Source organism: Rhinolophus sinicus, chromosome 15, assembly GCF_057876585.1.
Source record: "Rhinolophus sinicus isolate RSI-liver-muscle chromosome 15, RSI-T2T, whole genome shotgun sequence".
Taxonomy (NCBI): Eukaryota; Metazoa; Chordata; class Mammalia; order Chiroptera; family Rhinolophidae; genus Rhinolophus; species Rhinolophus sinicus.
This window is the reverse complement of record NC_142515.1, coordinates 29,236,253-29,255,148: the sequence shown is the minus strand read 5'-3', so window position 1 is coordinate 29,255,148 and position 18,896 is coordinate 29,236,253. Positions and strand designations below refer to the sequence as shown.

Sequence of the window (18,896 nt, the reverse complement as noted above, 5' to 3'; positions counted from 1 at the left end):
ATCTTATTGAATTTTAACTAAAAAAATGGGAAGGTTTACATTAAGATTGGGAGTGGTAAGGAATGTGACTTTAACTGTACTCAGGGAGGGTCTTATCTGGGTATAATATAATATAATATAATATAATATAATATAATATAATATATACCGGATCTTATATTAATTTTTGCTCCAAAAGATGCCTTAGACCTGATTGTCTGGCTAGGTCTTATTTTCGGGGCAACACGGTAGTGATGTAGGTCCCTTATTCCTCTGCAGTTCCCCATACAGACTTCCTGTGGCTTTATTAGGCCAGTCTGTAAGTTTATTCTCTGCAGGAGATGGGAGCTGCTTGATTCATGAGAAAACACTGACCCTTTTACCCTCTCCATGCCCTTTTTCAGCTCTAAATAATGGAAAAAAGAAAACATTACCATCATTCCTTATCTTGCCCTTTTATTCCTTTGGTAAAAAAAGAACATAAATCAGGTTTGGTGTAAGCCTGTCTTACAAAAAGGGCTAGTTCTTTTCAGTTTAGTAGACCAGGCCTTAATAGAATCTCTGTACTATGGTTTATTTGTTTTTGTTTTCTATTTTGTTACACCTGAATGTGAAGGCAGGCAACTATCCTCTGTGTGGTTTGTGAGAGACTGTGTGTATGTGTTCTTGATGTCTGTGCATTGCCTACTTCATTATAAAGGAGCTTAATTTTGAGAGAATTCAGGAATAGAGGCATTACCATAGTAATGCGAAAGATACTCTGGAAATGAACAATGAACATGTTACTGACAGATGTAAGGTAAATAATTTCGGCAACTGAATGGCAATTTTTTGCAGTGCGCTCCTTTCACTTTTTTGTGTGTGCAGTATCCTCCAGTACTCCTTATGAGTCCAAGACTTTGATTGTATGCCTGGCTTTGGCCTTTTAGTAGGCACATGGTATTGAACAAATCCTTTAACTTCTCTGAGCCTCATTCCTCATCTGTGAGCTAGAGACAAAACCAGTTGCCCTGTCCACTTTGCCAGGGTTCTTAGGATCAAATCCAGTGATATATGCAAAATATATGAAAATTGCAATGCACTAGTACAAATATAAAAGATGATTTTTTTGTTTTGTTATTTCTCTTTTCAACGTATTCTTTTCTCCCTGTTTCTTCTGTAAAACAGAAATGGATTGTGTGGTCAGGATGGAGAGTTGGGATCAGTCTTATATCAGAGTAACCATGTTTCTGTTTTCCTCCATACTACCTCTGAATTATACTTATTTGGTAAAATTCTTTGTCTTTGGAAAAGCACATTATAAAATTTAAATTAATATATATTAATTATATATTTTTAAAATGTATTTGTTTGGAATCTTTTCTTCCAGAGTTAGAATTAAATACATCAGCATCTGGCTTTCATTTTTTAAAAAATATATATTTTTTAAATTTTATTGGGGAATATTGGGGAACAGTGTATTTCTCCAGGGCCTATCAGCTCCAAGTCATTGTCCTTCAGTCTAGTTGTGGAGGGTGCAGCCCAGCTCCAAGTCTAGTCACCGTTTTCAATCTTTAGTTGCAGGGGTCGCAGCCCACCACCATCCCATGTGGGAATCAAACCGGCAACCTTGTTCAGAGCTTACACTCTAACCAACTGAGCCATCTGGCTGCCCCTCATTTTTAACATTTTCTGCAACTTAGTAAAGTTCGTGTTTTTACTTCAGGATATACTTATACAATGATTTCTTTTCCAAGAGGACCTCCAAAAATTATTACTTTTTTAAACATTAATTTTATTTGACATATTTGCCCCATAAAAATGCTAATGTTACATAGTTTAGAGGTAGGTTAAAAAAAAAACTGCTAAAGCCGTTAAAAGTTTTATATTATTTTTCATTCATTAATTTCAGCATTACCCTCATACATAAGATACCTAACGTGAATAAACCATAAAAATTGTTTATGTGTAGATTTTCCAATGCTGATGGAGAAGTGAAATACATTTTTGTTTGTATTTGACTGATATTCAATTTCTTTAGATCTTAGACTTATGAATCAGTGCTAACTTTCCATCAGTTTGCAATATAATATATGAACTCATATGTTTATTATAAATTCAAAACTTACTTGAAGATGTTCTTTAGTAAAATTATTTGTGTGTTCTTTCAATGTCAGAGTGCCTACGATATGTCAGGCTGAATATAATGTAGAAAAGTTATCCTATGCTAGATTATTCATACTTACCCATGGAATTGCCAGAGAATTTTTAAGGTGTTTATGGTTCTGTTCTGCTATTTTTAACCATTATATTAAAGCAATAGATAACAGGATAAAGCAGCTTCAGAAAAATGTAAAATCTTATTTTTATTTCATAGTTCTTGGTTGTTAATTAGGTTGAATATGAGACTCACACCATATTGTGATGCAGTAGTAAAAAAAAATACTTGGATTTCTAGAGGTTATGTTTTGGTCAAGTGTGCCCTCTAGTGAACCTGTTCATTCCATTAAAATTTGCAGTTCTTTACAGCCTCACAGCATTTGTGAATTGAATATAGAAACAGAAGACACCTTGAGTTCTCAAGGAATTTAGAAGATAAAACATACACTAAATAATTGGAGAATAAATTTGATGTATTATACAAATAAAAGATAGTGTAGTGTAGGCTTTACATAAAAGAGCTAGGAAAATTCCAGGTAATGGGAAAGTTATTTAATATGGCTATTCATGAAATTATCCTGAAGGAACTATCTTGAGCTGAATTTTGAAGGAAGTTTAAAGTTAAGATTGAAGCATATTGTAGGGGAAGGGCATGTTGGCGTAGGAAAAAAGAAGATAAGGACTGCCAAAAATGATTAGTGGTAAAAGGAAAAAAAAATAGAGAAAAAAGGAATTATTCTGGAAAAGGTTTAAATTTAATTCTGTTTTAAATATTTTATGAAAATGTCCAAATAATTTGTATTGTACTTGGAAAGCTTTATTTTAGGCATTCAGATAGGGTTCAGCTGGGCAGTTGTGGCTTGGGGTCTTTCATGCACTTGCAGTCAGATATTGGTTGCTGCTTGGGCTGAAATCATCTGAAGGCTCGACTGGACTAGACAACCAAGATGGCTCCCTCACATTGCGGGCAGTTGATGTGGCTGTCATTTGGGAGTGCTCACATGTGGCCTCTCTCCAGCATGTCATTTTTAGAACTGTCAGATTTCTTACATGATTGGTGGCTTTCCTCAGAGTGAATGTCTGAAGAAGTCTAGGTGGAAGTTTCATGGCATTTTCTAGCTTCTAAAGTCACATACTGTATTACTTCTGTCATATTCCATTGGTTAAAGTAGTCATAGCCTGCCCAGATTTAAAGAAAAGGAATATAGACCCCATCTCTCAATAGAAGGTGTGTCAAACGATTTTGGACCTATGTTATAAATCTACTTCATTTACTTTCCTGCCTCCTTGAAAAAACAGGCTCAATGCAGATAAATTTTAATGATTTAGGTACTAATTATCCTCTGTATTAAAATTGCCTGTACATAACGCTTGTTTTTTGCACTTGATTTTCAGTTTCTACTGCACATGGTTGGTACTTAATGAATATTGTTGGAAGGAATTCTCCTTTCTCTTTATCTAGCTGCTACTTCATTTCTTATTTGCTCCTGGATTACCGAGTATCAGGGAAAGTTATGGGAAGGTTATTATTCATGTTGGATATATATGATGAAATGGTTAGAAACTGTTAGAAGTACTGGGCATGATACTTTTGTATTGACCGTTTTCTTTCTTGCTATTCTCCAGTACTAAGTAATATAGTAGAAATATTTTTTTCCGAGATTGAGTGGTACTTTGAACAAGGCTTTGGAGTATTTAAGCTAGGGTGATGGCACCTTTGCTATTTGTTGTTTAAAAGAAAAGAATTCCAAATCATGTGACTTTATGGAAAAGGGGCCCTTCTCCCAAATGATAACTTATTTGCTATTTTTGACTAATACTTTAGCCCATTGGTTTTCACACAGACATTACTGAAATTTGGGAAATTTGGGCACCTTAAATGTATCCAAAGGCTGCTGAAGAGAGTTCCATTTCTGACTCTAACTGCAGGGTATCAAGTGGGTTATAAACTGATATTGAAGAGACTGTTCAACTGAAAGATTAGATTAAATTTCCAATTTACATAGCCAAGGGTACAAAAACCAAGTGGTCACTCAGGTAGGAACAGGTAGAATGTCTCAGTGTAGCTTCCTTTAGTTTCCAGGATCCATACAGGGGGCGCAAAAGACTGCTGATGACTTTATCTGGGCAAAGTAGGGTCTCACTGGATCTCAGAAGCTTAATTTTTGCTGTGTAATTGTTCTTTGATATTTGGGGTTTATGTATGATTCATTCTGAAAGAATGTAAACTAACAAGTCATGTGCTTTATGTAAGGGCATGTTTAAAATCTTGGCTTTAAATTAATTCCCAAAATGACTAATTGGTTACATGACCAGGTTGCTGAATTGACCAAATTTACTGCTAAACCAAAAACCTGTTTTTAAAACTATTTTTGAGGTTGATAGCAAGCAATTTGTATTGGATAGGATGGTTTTAATAGCTTTTGAAAATTTGTGACCAGATTTTTGTGTGATTACTTTTAACATTGTCTTTATAGCAGTGTTTTTAGGAATGTTTAATTTGTCAAAAGCTGATAATCATAGTGTGGTTAATTGTCTTATACATTTAATATTTAGAAAGATGTATTTTTTAGTTAGTAACCAAAATTTCAGCGCTAATCAGTAAGATTAGAATCTGAAAAGCATTGAGTATAAATATGAAATTGCTGAAGAAGTATTGTAAGCAGTCTCATTAATATTAAATACCAAATCTTAATTACTAATTACTAGAAATATAAAATTAAGATTGATATGCTAGATCTTAATCTTGATATGCCCTTTGAAACACTGGTGAAAGAATAGTAAAAATGCCTATGGACTGAAAGAATGCTCAAAAGGATGCAAAAGCAATTTTTTTATACTAGAAATACAGAATTAAGACTAATGTCTCATTTGAGGAACTGGCAAAAAATGTAGTTAATGTTTGAAAAAGAAAATGACATTAAAAAGCATCCAGTGGAAATCAGAAGTAGCTGATACAATGTTGTAAGAGATAAAAGAACGAAATTTTGTTTTCTAATAAAGGCTTGTAGAAAGTATTGACACTAGAAGGTGTCAGTGCCCAGGGATTCCTGAACAGTATTTCTGCCTTTAGTTTTCCAGTATTTTGAAAGTCCATTTCCTCGCTAGAGTCATTGTTTTTTCTTAAAAGCAGCTGATTGATATTTCATAAAATTTACAGGAAAGTCTGCTAATGGCTAACATTTTAATGGCAGTCATTCTAGGTGAGTATCTTCTCACAGGATTCTTCTGTGTAGGCCTTTGTCTTTTGTGGTTATGCAATCAATATATCCATTCTATTGGAGAGCAAAGGATTCTGAGATAGAGAAAGACCATTTTTATTTTGTCTAGAAAAGGAACAGTAGTACTCCAGTAAATATAGGTCATATGGAAAATTGGGATTGGGCCCTTTGAGATTATATCTATTTTTCTCAAAGTGTAAACATTTTAGTAAGAGTTAAAAAATCTTTTCATAGGAAACTAATACATTTTATTTTCTTCACAGTTATTATGATGGAATTTTTTTAACAATGTGAAAGATACTGAAAATACTATAGGAATATTATGTGATTTTGACCCAAAAAATCCTAATATGTTACCAGTAATAAAAAGAGAGTCCTTTTCACATAGTATCTTGTGAATGTTGTTTTCCACTCAAAAACGATGTTTTCCTTAAAAAACAGTAGAATATGGTTAATAAATCATTTGTCTTAACAGAATATAGCATCTGTCCAAAAAATGGAAATAGCCTGAGTTTCTCTGTTAAGACATTTGATTTGATGATAAAAGCATTAATTTTCAATGAACCAATTTTAACGTTTTACTGACATCTTAGTTTTCTTTATATTACCACTAGGTGGTGCTCTATACATATAATTCAAGAAGGCTTTTCTGAAAGATCATTTACTTCTTTAAATTCTATAAGCCTTGATGTATCAGATGATCAAAGACTGTGGTAGCTCATGTTTTAATACTTTGCTTTGGTGTGGAAGATTAAATATAATAAAGAGAGAAAATGCGTTTGTACTTAAAAATATTCTTAGCTATGCTTTTGAGACATACATTGTTTTTATACATACCTAGTTGCCAAAATTAAAATATGTACGTAAAATCTTTAGTACAGCATAATCCACCTTTGTTTTCTATTCACATGAAAATTTAAAGTTATCTGTTCTTTAAAAGTGATTTTGCATCTGCATTTTTGTCTGATTAGCAATACATTTTGCCAAAAGCAAGATTTTATTGTGCTAAGCTTTTGGAAGGGATGACTAAACTCTTATATTGAAGCCATTATCAGTATATGGAACATTAAGGTACATCCTGATGAGTATATGTGGGATAATGGAAAATTTACCAACTTTCTAATGTTCATTATTTTTGGTTCTGTCATACATATGTGTGTGTATTTATTTGTAGGAGTGTGATTAGACTTGCCAATAAACATTATAAAATTATGGGGGACATTTTGAAAGAAGAAAAAATTATTTTCATTAAAATTGTGTATTGCTTGAAAATTTAGAACAGTGGTATATCTGGCACATTAGTATTTTAAGGAGATGGATACAACGGTTAACCAACTTAGGTTTCAAAGAATGAATGGTGCTGAGTGGTACATCCCCTCTTGCCATGCAAATCAAAATTTCAAAGAATAATGCTTATCATTCAAAGAAAAGAAAAAAGAAAACTAGATTTTTCAGAGTCCCTTTAGCTGAGGGCAGATGAGTCCGGGGTACTCCATTTTCTCTACTTCGTATTTTGCTCTTCCTTATTTTGTTGTGTTTGTAATTTAATACTGCCTAACAATTAGCTATGCCACAGTTCTCATCTTCCTTTTCTGTCCATTGGATGATTTCACCTGATGGGTACAACAGTGCACATCAGGGTTTCCCTACTGAGTTATTCTCAATTGTTCATCTTCAAAGGTGATCTGATTAGTTGCTATGCCGGTAACTTCTTTGCATTCCCTGCTGCTTATCACCATTTCTGACTGGAGAGCCTATATAATATAATGGTCAAGAGTACTGGTTCGGGAGTCAAGTAGACCTAGGGTTAAATCTTGGCCCTACTACTGTGTGACTTTAGACTTAAAGTCATAATCTTCCCAAACTGCATTAGTAAATTGGGATGCTAGGAGAATGTACATCATAAAACTATAGTGAATATTAAGGAGATAATGAATGTAAAGCACTTACTAGTAAGTACTTGGTTGTGTGTTACTATTTTTTTTATCTTCACCTCGTTAAGCCAGAAGCAGCAGATATGATTCTAGTTGGTTAAGTTATTGTGGAGTATTGTTTACAGACAGTGTATATTTTTGTTTTTTTCCTGTCCTTCTCTCTCCACTGTCTTTCTAAATCATCTCTATAATTAAACATAGATCTCTTCAGAGAAAAGATTGATAATTCCTGCTGTGCATATGTTGTGGAGAAATTCTCGGGATAAGAGCTGCTTTTGCTTTCTTCCCTTTTCCAGTGTTCTTATACACAGCCACCCTTTCTTCCTTCTTGTCTCTCTCTATTCAGTCAGCTATTTATTACTGGCTCTATTAGTAAATTTTTAGACTGGTTATTTTTAATATTTTCATCAGTGGGGGTAGAGAGTTAAATCAACCACATATAGTGATTAATTCCATTTTGAGTCATTGCGTACTGGATTTTAGCTATGCCTCAGTTTTGCTAGCTCTGTTAAATTGAGAAAGTCAGAACTAGGAACTTTTTAGGGTCCTTTCCAGGGCCAGCATTCTATCTTTTGATGAATTTTGGATTCTGGCACTTGCCTGATCTTTCAGTACTTTAAGTTCAATTTATTCCTGTGGTTTAGAATATGTTTCTTTACTTTAACTTCTTAATTTCTGTGTACTCTGCTCAGAGTGCTCTCATTACTGTGGATTGTGGGTGACAAGTGGTTCTGTCAGCTTGGGGTGCAGCTTGTACTCATGTCTGGAATAGCAAATGGTTATCAAGGGTGAGGAGAGGCTAAGACGTAGTAATAGGTAGATCAAGACCTACTCTTTCTCATTTTACAGTACTGATTCCTTAATGTTATTTTATTTCCTTCATTGAGACTCATGGTCTCCTTTAATAGCAGAAAGCATGGAATGTAAATAGTTCATCTAGTTCAGGCTTTGGTTTTCTATTAATGGAGGGTGGGTATTGCACATGTTCTGATACTGTTTTTCTCCATACTAATACCATCAGTAGAAAAAGTGGCGTTCACCTATGATGCTATAATAGGTCCACTGGCAGTGTCTTGAATTACTATAAAGTGATAGTAGTTTGGTTTTTAAAACTCTGAGAATAAATTGGAAAGACATACCAAAGGAGGGACTTTTTAAGATCTTTCTAAAATAAAATAGACTTCTGGGAAATAACTATTTCTCTTCTTCCTTTTTATTTATATGTTACTGTTATTTTTAAAAGAGATAACAGTATTTGTCTTTGCACTCACAAACGGAGTCAAACCCTCCTTTGGAAAGACACTGGAGTAGGGCAGTCCTGAAATCTCTCTTGCTAGATTTTTGCTACAGTGTTACAACTGTACTAAGAAGAAAAAAAAAGCCGGTTCTTTCGTATGTTCTATTCACTACTTGGTACTTTAAGAGCCAGATAAATATCAAGCTGTTTTATTAAAATATGTAAAAAAAGTCTTAGAAATGCACATGTATGTTACTTAAAGAGTATATAATACTTGCTCACAATTAATGAAATAAAAATTTGTTAATGACGTATCAAGGTTAGTTAAACTTCCTCTTGCACATGATTTTACTTTGGAATAATGTTGTTTGTTTAATGAAGAGTTCTTGTTATGTGTGTTAATTGTAGGAAAAGTGCAAGGTGGGAAATTCTAGTGCTGCCTTAGTCACTCACTAACTGGGCTACATACATCGAGCAAGTCATTTACCATTTTTATGCCTGTTTCATTTGTGAAAAGAGGCAGTGATTCTTTCTCTGGTGTGGTATAAAGAATAAATGAAGCATTAGATGTAAAAAATGCAAAAGGCCCTATACAAAAGTCAGATGTTAGTGATAGCTAAAAGCAAGGGTAATTGAGTGTTAGCTGTATCTGACATTTGCACCTACTAGTACTCAGTTATTCAACAGGGTTCACTCAGTTAACAAGGATTTGGTTGTCTCTTAAGTGCATACAATGCTAGTAGCCAGTGCATATTGAGCACTTAGTACGATGTGTCAGTTATTGTGCTAGGAATTTTTCATATGTTTAGTAATTTAATCCTCATAACACTCTGATGTAGACACTTTTTTTGTTGAAAGAATCGAAATTTAAAGAAGTCAGGTAGCTTACTTGAGGTTGAACAGCTGTGTCATTTCCATCCATCCACCCACCCATTTATTCATCAGTTATTTGCTGAGCCTCTGCTATGTGATAGGTACTATTCTAGGGCTGGAAACAAAACAGACAAACATTCTGTGGCCTCATGCAACTTACATTCCAGGAAGGGAGGACAGAAAATAAAGTGTGAAATAGAGAGTATACTCTACAGTGGTAAGTGTGATGCAGTGACAAAGTAACTCCTTTATTTTAGAAAATAAAAAAGGAGAGAAAATAAAGCAGGGAGGGGAAGTTGTGTGTGTGTGTGTGTGTGTGTGTGTGTGTGTACATGCATGTGAGTTTATAATGTAGATATTGTAGCTAGAAAAGGCCTCATCAGAAAGGGGGCAACAGACCTGAAGGAGGTGAGGGAGGCAGCCACATGTGAGAAATGTGACCCAGGTAGAGGAAGCTGTATGGACAACGCGTGGGACAGGAATGTGCCTGCTGTATTTCAGGAACCACGAGGAGGCCAGAGTTGCTGGCATGGAATAAGTAACGTGGAGAATAAGTAGTAGGAAATGAAGTTGGTGAGATAACATTGGACAAAATCATGTAGAGCTCTTTAGGCTATTGTAAGATAATTAGGGTTTGAGCAGAAGAGAGACATGGTATCTAATATATGTTTTAATGGGACCATCTGTCTCTTGTGTTGCGAATAGACTGAAGGGGAGCAAAGGTGCAATCAGGAGACTGGTTAGAAAGCATTTGGCAATATCTAGGTAAGACACGTTGATGGCTTAGTCCAAGGGTGGTACCACTGGAAATAGTGAAGCTGTAGTTGGATTTGCTGGATTGTTTTGGTGGGGGAGGGTGAGAGAACAGTCAGGGATGATTTCAAGGTTTTTTGCCTGAGCAGCTCTAATAGATTTACCGAGATGGGGGAAGACTGGGGGAGGAGCAGGTTTCAGAGAAAAAGGGAGGAATTCATTTTGGACATATTTGAGGTGCTTATCAGATACCTACTTGGAGAGATGTATGAGTTTGAATTTCAGAGGAGCGGCCAGGGCTAGAAATGTACATCTGGATGGTGTCTGTGTTTCTGAAATTCGAAGCTCCAAGTCTAGACGAGATCGAAAGAGTAGTATAGGTAGAAAAGATGTCCAAGATCAGAGCCTAACTCTAGCTCAGCTCCTAACTCGCCCAGTACCTAGTAGCTGCCATCCTATATTGCCCTCCCTAGTATTATAGTAGGTACTCATTAACAGCCTAAGTCATGGAGGCTGCCCTCAAGAAGTTTATGGTCTATGTGGAGAAACATAAAATTGAAACATTTAAATTACAACGCAAAGTCATATCTGATTACATATGAGAATGTAGAAATGGACTCTAAATTTACCTGTCCTGCAGATGAAAAGATTACTGGGAATGGAAGTGAATGACTAAGGCCTACTGGAGGAAATGAGACTTGAACTGAGCTCAGACAATGGGCAGCAACAGGTGTGGGGATGGGTGGGTGCCTTTTTGGGAGGGCACCAAGACTGCTCTCAAGAATTCAGTAGGAGGATTCAGAATTTAGCAAAGCTGTTATACTTACAATTACAGCAAGAGGATACAGATTAAATTCACACCAGCCTTAGAAGGCAGGGTCTAGGAGAGTTCCAGGCAGGAGCTTCCAGTTGATCCCCAGGGGAGTCCTCTGGACAGCACCGACTTCTTCCAGCAATGATGCACGTCAGCACTTACGGGGTGTTGCTAACCAGGGTCGCTTGCTCCAGCCAGGGTGTCCAGGATTTTTACTGGGGTTGGTCACAGACATGTGACTGCCTATGCTGCTGACCTTAGTCTCCAGCTCCTCCAGAGCTGATACTGTCGCCCAAGGTCCCCACCCCACCCCACTAAATCACATTGTTAGTGTAGACTGTTTGGCATCGCTCACAGCCTTCTGTCGGGAAACAAAGACATCTATCTGGCAGGACATTCCAAAGGCATACCTCCCAGGAGCTGGGGGCAAGGGCCAAACCTTTCTTTGGGCAAGGTTAATCCTTTCCTGCATGGCAGGTCAGGGGGTGCCCTCTATGTGGAGACAGCATGAGCTGAGGTACAGTGGGAATGTGTATACCATATTTAGAGGACATTGTGGTGCCTGCAATATGGCGCTGTACTTGAGAATATGAACTCTGGAGCCAGACAACCAGGATTCATAGCCCAGCTGTCACTTGCTAGTTGTGGAATTTGTGGCAGTAACATAATCTGTCACTTATCTGTAAAGCAAGAGTAATAACAGTACCTACATTATAAACTTGTGAGGATTAAAGGGTTACTATGTGAAGCACTTGGAATATGTCATAACACATAGTAAATGCTGTAGAAATCAGAGTTTGTTCATTTATTCCTTTATCATTCACTCAGTGATTCTTTTTTTGAGATTCAGTATGGAAAGACTCCTTTGTTGTCCTCAGACCTTTATTTCCAGATACCTAGTGATATATCTAGAGGGCTTGTGGCTCTTTTAGTATTAACAATACTAATTGTTACTATTAATTCAAAAATAAATATTTTCACTCAAATTATTTCTACTAATCGCAGTACTATCAACCTAGTTTATCTGTTCAGAGATTTAATTTTAAGATATTAGCTGTTGCAAAGATGGAGCTTAATAAATAATAAATTTTGGTGATCTGGGAAATTAATGTTAGCTTTCTTTTTATATACATACAGGTCTGTGTATGATGACCAACCAAATGCACACAAGAAGTTTATGGAAAAATTAGATGCTTGTATCCGTAATCATGACAAGGAAATTGAAAAGATGTGTAATTTTCATCATCAGGGTTTTGTAGACGCTATTACAGAACTTCTTAAAGTAAGGACTGATGCAGAAAAACTGAAGGTAGGAAATATGTTAAAATTTTATTTATCTTTGCTGTCATTAAATTACTCAAGTATTAGTTTATAGTGCATATGTACAAATCATTGTTAAATATACTACTTTCAAAAAGTGAATTAGTGTATATGTTTGGGAATGTTCTTTATGCTTAATTAACATGGTTGTCATGCTAATGTCAGAAGTAGTCCCTTTTTGGTAAAGCAAGTAATGCATTGACTTAACAGGATTACTTTCCATGCAGGGAAATGAACTAAAAAACTTCATACAATGAAAGGCCTCATTTGTTTCAGAATTTTAAAAATGACAATTAGTACAGTATTGGAAAAAAAGCTATCTTCTAAAAACCTTTAAAAACTTATTATATATAATTGTGTTCTCAAAGTTATTTAATTATGTTGAAACTGTTTGTTTTTTTGTTGTTGTTGTTTAGTGTAACAGCACTGCATAATTTTGGTCTACATTTTCTGTTACACAGCAATAACATTATTTATTAAATGAGACTGGATTTGTTCATTGAGAATACAAAATAGTTATAAGAATTATCCTATTTATCTTCAATTTGGAGAGCTTAGCAGACAGAATGACCCTGGTTTACCAAAGGTTATGATTAGAATACCATTATATAAAGGATGTTCACAAAATGAGAGACCAAATACAGCATCAATGAGGTCACTGAGCATCTTTGTTTGGAAATTAATGAGATTTTTAATAAACCAGAATGTGCTTCCTTACTATCACGACCTAATGAGTCACTTAATATGTGGGAAAATTTAAGGTTGAGCTTTGCCTGCACCTGCAGCATTAAAATTTTGCTGTGGATCGAGATTTCCGTGTTTGATGTTAATCAACCACCCAGTGTTTGCATTCAGCAAAGTATGAATGTTTAATTACCGTAAAATGCAGTCACCGTTTCCTACAGACAATGAATGGCACATAGACCTTATTGAAGTTATCAAAAAGGGACCAGTGGTCAATTGGGTCAGTGATTTGAATTGTTTGACAGACTTAGAGAAGCAAGGGAAGTTAAAAAATCTTGAGTAAATTTGAGAAGTTTGCCACAGAATCTGTTAAAAAGAACTGTCATAAGTAATTGAAGTTAAAAACCCTTTTCAATCAAAAGTTCAAGTTCAAGTTGTAGAGTTAATTTGAATTTGCATTTCTTTGTTCTAAGTTTTTCATGAAGCATGATCTGATTACAAGGGTGAGTAGTCACACCAGGGTAGTTTTATACATATTTGTCTAACTAAGGTGAAATTATTTTTAAGGTACAAGTTACTGATACCAACCGAAGATTGCAAGATGCTGGAAAGGAGGTGAGAAAATGATACATTTTTTTGTGTACCAGTATGTGGATGTGATTTAACTGTTTGTTTAAAAATATGAACATTTCTTTTTTTTCTAAGGTTTTAGTCCAAACAGACAATATTATTCGATGTAGAATTCAGCAGAGGAATATTACAACTGTAGTAGAAAAATTGCAGTTATGCCTTCCAGGTGAGTTAAACTTGTTGATCATGTAACGTTTGGCTTGGAAAATTATAATTTAATGAGAGCATATAGTCATTATTCATTATGGGAATTACAGATAGTTGGTGATTGCCCCCCAAAAGTCTTCATGGTTATCTTTTCTATCCACTTTATTCCCTGAATTTTCGTGGTTTTCCTGGATTATATAGCCCTTGTTTGCTGATCGGTCACATGAGTCTCCTAGAATAACCTCTACCTTTCTGTTTCCTTTCTGCCTAGTTTATCCTTTGTCCATGATCTTCCCCTGCAACTTTGTTTTTCCTCAGAATGCTTTCCCATGGGGTGTCTTTAGATTACATTTTCATGTCTTTCCCTAATTTGCCTAATTTTTTACCTCTAGTTTTCTATTGTTTTCTGTTTGATACCTTAAGCAGGTTGGTTTTGCTCTGTTCATGGTCTCATTTTGCTGATAAGAAAACATCCAAAAATGCTGGGTCTTCTCCCTTCTTCAGTCTTGCCTTTCCTCCTACATTTGGAAAGACTTACTTTTTATGTTTCTGAGTTTCTAGTCTCTCTGTTAAGGCTCAAATATTACTGGGACATCAAATAAATTCTGAAGCAACTAACGAGTATTTTCTTTACCTGAATATATTCTGTTCAAACAGAAGGAAGTAGGTATACTCCTATGTCATCTTTTTCTTAGTAGAGTAAGCTAAACCCATTTTTTAACTTACTTTTTAAGGAAGGAACCTGAACCTCCATATTCAGGGGTATAGAATAAGGTGCTTTGTATATAATAATTATATAATGTAAATCTAGCTTAGAATACAAATTATATGTACAAACTGTTAGCAGATCTTATTAGCTAAAAAATTACTATTTTCAGTCTTGTGAGATTAGCTTTTTTTTTTTTTTTTTTTAGAATCATTGAAAGTCTATTCAGTTTAATTTTGATGGACCAGGGATATTTGCACATTAATTTTGAGTAAATAAAATGTCTGCTTATTATGTTAAGTTTCAGGGTTGAGAAACCTACTTCCTTCCTAGCAATGTTTAATAATACCTCTTTGCCACCATCAGATACACTGAAGTAGCCATGAAGACAGTCTCTAAGTTTGCATGCTTTGTCCTTGAATGGTAATAAGCCTTAAAAAATGGGTCCTGATGAAATGAGAAAGAGCTGAACAGTTTATTCACCTAGTGGGCTATTTCAAATAGAGAAATAAAGTGAAGTAGAGGGTACATTTTTGTTACAGCTACTGTCTTTTTTTCCAATGCTGGAGGGGAAATTTGAGTTCATGTAAATATTGTATTCTTAATAGTCATGTCCAGAACTACCTCCTTTCTTCCATCTATCCTTCCAATTACCCTCTTATAAACACTTTTTTGTGTGTGTCAGGAATTATGGTAGATATTGGAAATATAAAGTTGACAATGACCTAGTCCCAGCTCTGAAGAATCCTATAACCAACCTTATGTGAATAAAGACAAGCCATCAATTACTGTACAATTGCTTAACTCCTCCTCAGATAAGGAGCACTATGAGAGGATATAAGAAGTCACAGGATAAACTATGCCTTTTCCTGGTGCATTAGTTTTACTTGATTATATTTGAGGCAAGCATTTTTATATGAAAACTAGAGGAATAATATCAGGTAGATGTGAAATTTACATGAATTGTTGACATAAAACAGGAAACTTCAAAGCAAGTTTATACTTGTAGCAGCAGTTTTAGGCTTTTTCCCAGGTATGTGTTCACTCTAATGTTTTGGTTTGAAAAGGTGAGAAATATTGCATTACAATATAGGAGCTATGATAGTGATACCACAGAATTAGGACTGGTTCACTCTAGGCACCCTTGGCAGTTTTTATGGTTTTCAGACAAATAAGCAACATCTTTTGTGAACTTGAAGACCTCTGAGGATAGCCAGAAAACTATAGAAAATCTGGGAAATAATGTTGTCTGTCACTTTGGTCTAGGAAAATGTGAGCTGGCTTGATGAGCCAAGAATAATTTACTCACTTTATACTTTGAAATTTACTAAGGATGAATGGTAATTTATATAGTTGCATTAAAACTTTTTTGGTGGCAGTGTGTCATCTTACTGAAGCTTATAACAGTTTTATTGAAAAATTGTATTTCTGAACCTTTGATAGAAATGATAACAAAGAAAGATGCTTTGTTATGTTTAGTTATACCTTTATTATAATTCACTGCTGTAAGCTTTTGAGGTGTTTTTTTGTGTGTGTGGATTTGGTGCAAAATTTTATTTAGTGAGCTATATACATTTTATTTGATATGTCAAATCAAAATCAATCTCACTGTCACTCAACTTTCTCTCTCAGATTAAGTCCAAACTTCAGTTCCATTGCGGGGAAGAGTTATTAGTAAGTTTCTGAACAGGATATTTGTTAGTAGGTTAATGTCTCAGTTATAGGTCTCAGCATCTGCAAATGTTCCAAGTTCAGTATAATGTATTAATATATATAATGTATAATATATGTAGAAATTTAAAGGTTTTTATTTACTTGAAGTACAAAATTTTATTTGAAAATGTAAGCCTAAATCAAAAGTATCGAGAAAATTAATGAATTTATAATATGTTGTTTCCTTCCTTGATTATTTTCATCTCAACATTTTATTTTTATTTTGAAAGCTAAAATAAGTTATATTTTTTTAATGCAGTGCTGGAAATGTACAGTAAGCTAAAAGAGCAAATGAGTGCAAAAAGGTGAGTTGGTTTCTTTCCTAATTGTTTCTATTAAGAATTTTTTTTTTAATCTATTTCTATTTAAACTTATTGTAAATTATAGTGAATCATGTGACATTTTGCTTTCTACCTTTAACTGTGCTTTGTTCATGCAATTTGCCCTTTAGGATCATCCAATCAAGCAATTCTTAGCCATTTATTTGTAGATCCTTGCCCTATATGTAAGTGACATCAGAGATTGATAATGTTGATGAAGAAGAAATAGACAACTGAACAGGAATGAAAAAATATTGATTAACTTACCAACATAACAACATTGCATATAGTCAAAAGCTATGTTTATTGTGGGTCCACAGATGAAAGCAAAGTGTGGGTAGTTATATTTTGGCAATCTGGGTTAGTGTAGTTCACATTCTATTTTATAAGACAAATGAATAAATGACAAATGAAAAGTAAAAATAAAATAATTTAGTTTATAGATTGCCATAGAAGCATTAGGTGTAATAATGTTGAAGTGTTCTAAAGATGAACAATTATAAAGTAACACAGAAATATCAGAATAAATGAGACACAATTGGAAAAGGGAAATAATGATTTCTTTAGTTTATTAATAATTACTTATTTATCACTACACATCATATACACATTTATACTCAGTTTTTTGTATGTTCTACTTTAGAATGCTGCATATTGAATTTTACTAGGCTTTACCAATTGGTACTAATTAGTAGAATGATTTTTTTCCTTCTTAATACATGAGCCACAAACTATTCTGAAGTAATCTTTTATTTTTTGTATATATTTTGATATATTCTCTTTTTTCTATCAAAGTTGTACATTCTCATATTTTAAAGATCCAAATAATAGTTCTATTTGTTGCAAAAAACAGGCACAACCTTCCCTACTTGCCGTTTACCATCCCTCCTCCCTAGGGGCAAAAACTTTTATCTCTTTGGGGATTTTTTACATTTATGTCTTTAAATGACTGACTTTTATTATTCTCTGTTTTCCAGTTTGGGGCACTATGTATTTTTCAATAACATAATCTAATGTATTTCCCCAGTTATCCCCAAAATGTTTTATGTATTCTTTTCCTCCCTAAAACATGGGTTGGTATATAGTTTTTGTCCTTTTAATCCAGAATGGTCTTCCCACTTTTCTTGTTTTTCATGAAAGAGTCCAGGTCATGTCTTGTAGACCAGGGCATTTTGGATTTAATTATTTTTTCATGATTAGATTCAGGTTTAATGTTTTTGGCAAATATTTGACGTAAGTGATATTGTATACCTTTCATGGTATGACATCAGAAAGCATATCCTGTCAGGTTATCTCTGGGTTGTGCTAAACTTGATCATTTGGTGAAGAGGATAGGTACCAGATTTCTTTTGAAAAGGTATATTTTTCTCTCTGCAATTAGTAAGTAATCTGTTGGGCGATGATTTCTTTGAGTCCTGTTTCCTAAAAACCTTTCACCCAGTAGTTTTAGGACTCTTGCTTTAATCAGTTAATTATTGTTTTCTGACTTGTGAGAATAGCTTTTCGGGTTTTTTTTTGTTTTAAAGATTTTTTTTTTTTAATTGGTGAAGGGGAACAGGACTTTTTTTTTTTTTTTTCTCAATTGGGGAACAGTGTGTACTTCCAGGATTTTTTTTTTTCCAAGTCAGGTTGTTGTCCCTTCAATCTTAGTTGTGCAGGGTGCCATTCAGCTTCAAGTTGTAGTCCTTTCAGTCTTAGTTGTGGAGAGCGCAGCTCAGCTCCAGGTCCAGTTGCCATTGCTAGTTGCAGGGGGCGCAGCCCACCATCCCTTGCGGGAGTCGAGGAGTTAAACCTGCAACCTTGTGGTTGAGAGCCCAATGGGCCCATGTGGGAATCGAACCAACAGCCTTCGGAGTTAGGAACACAGAGCTCCAACTGCCTGAGCCACTGGGCCGGCCCCTGAATTCTTTTTTTTATTTTATTAAATTTATTGGGGTGACAATTGTTAGTAAAATTACATAGATTTCAGGTGTACGATTCTGTATTACATCATCTATAAATCCCATTGTGTGTTCATCACCCAGAGTCAGTTCTTCCATCACCATATATTTGATCCCCCTTACCTTCATCTCCCACCCCCCACCTCCCACCCCCCTTACCCTCTGGTAACTGAATTCTTCATTCTGATGTATTTTTTTTATTTTAAACATTTTCATTTGATTCCTTATTGTAATTTCCGATTGTCTGCTAAAATTCCCTATGTCTTCATGCATATTAACTACCTTTTCTACTAGATTCTGTAACATGTGTAATAGTTATTTTAAAGTTTTTGTCTGTAATTACAAGATCTAGGCCATTTATATGTATGCTTTGATTGACTTTTTTTTTCTTAAACTGTGGTTCCCATTTTTGCACTTAGTCATGTATCTTGTAATTTTTTCTTATATGCAGGACATTGTATTTAAAAAGAATTAGTAGAGCCTGAA

General features: G+C 34.7%; 1 protein-coding gene across 5 annotated transcripts in view; it reads left to right on the top strand.

Annotated features, from left to right (window-relative positions):
• The window catches only part of EXOC6 (exocyst complex component 6), a 166,993-nt gene that overhangs the window by 32,074 nt on the left and 116,023 nt on the right, over window positions 1-18,896 (top strand). For all 5 annotated transcript variants that reach the window (XM_019739513.3, XM_019739530.3, XM_074339380.2 and 2 more), the window contains exons 2-5: window positions 12,088-12,259; window positions 13,522-13,569; window positions 13,660-13,750; window positions 16,410-16,455. In XM_019739513.3, the coding sequence (XP_019595072.2) occupies window positions 12,088-12,259; window positions 13,522-13,569; window positions 13,660-13,750; window positions 16,410-16,455 (357 nt within the window). The remainder of the gene's footprint in view (window positions 1-12,087; window positions 12,260-13,521; window positions 13,570-13,659; window positions 13,751-16,409; window positions 16,456-18,896) is intronic.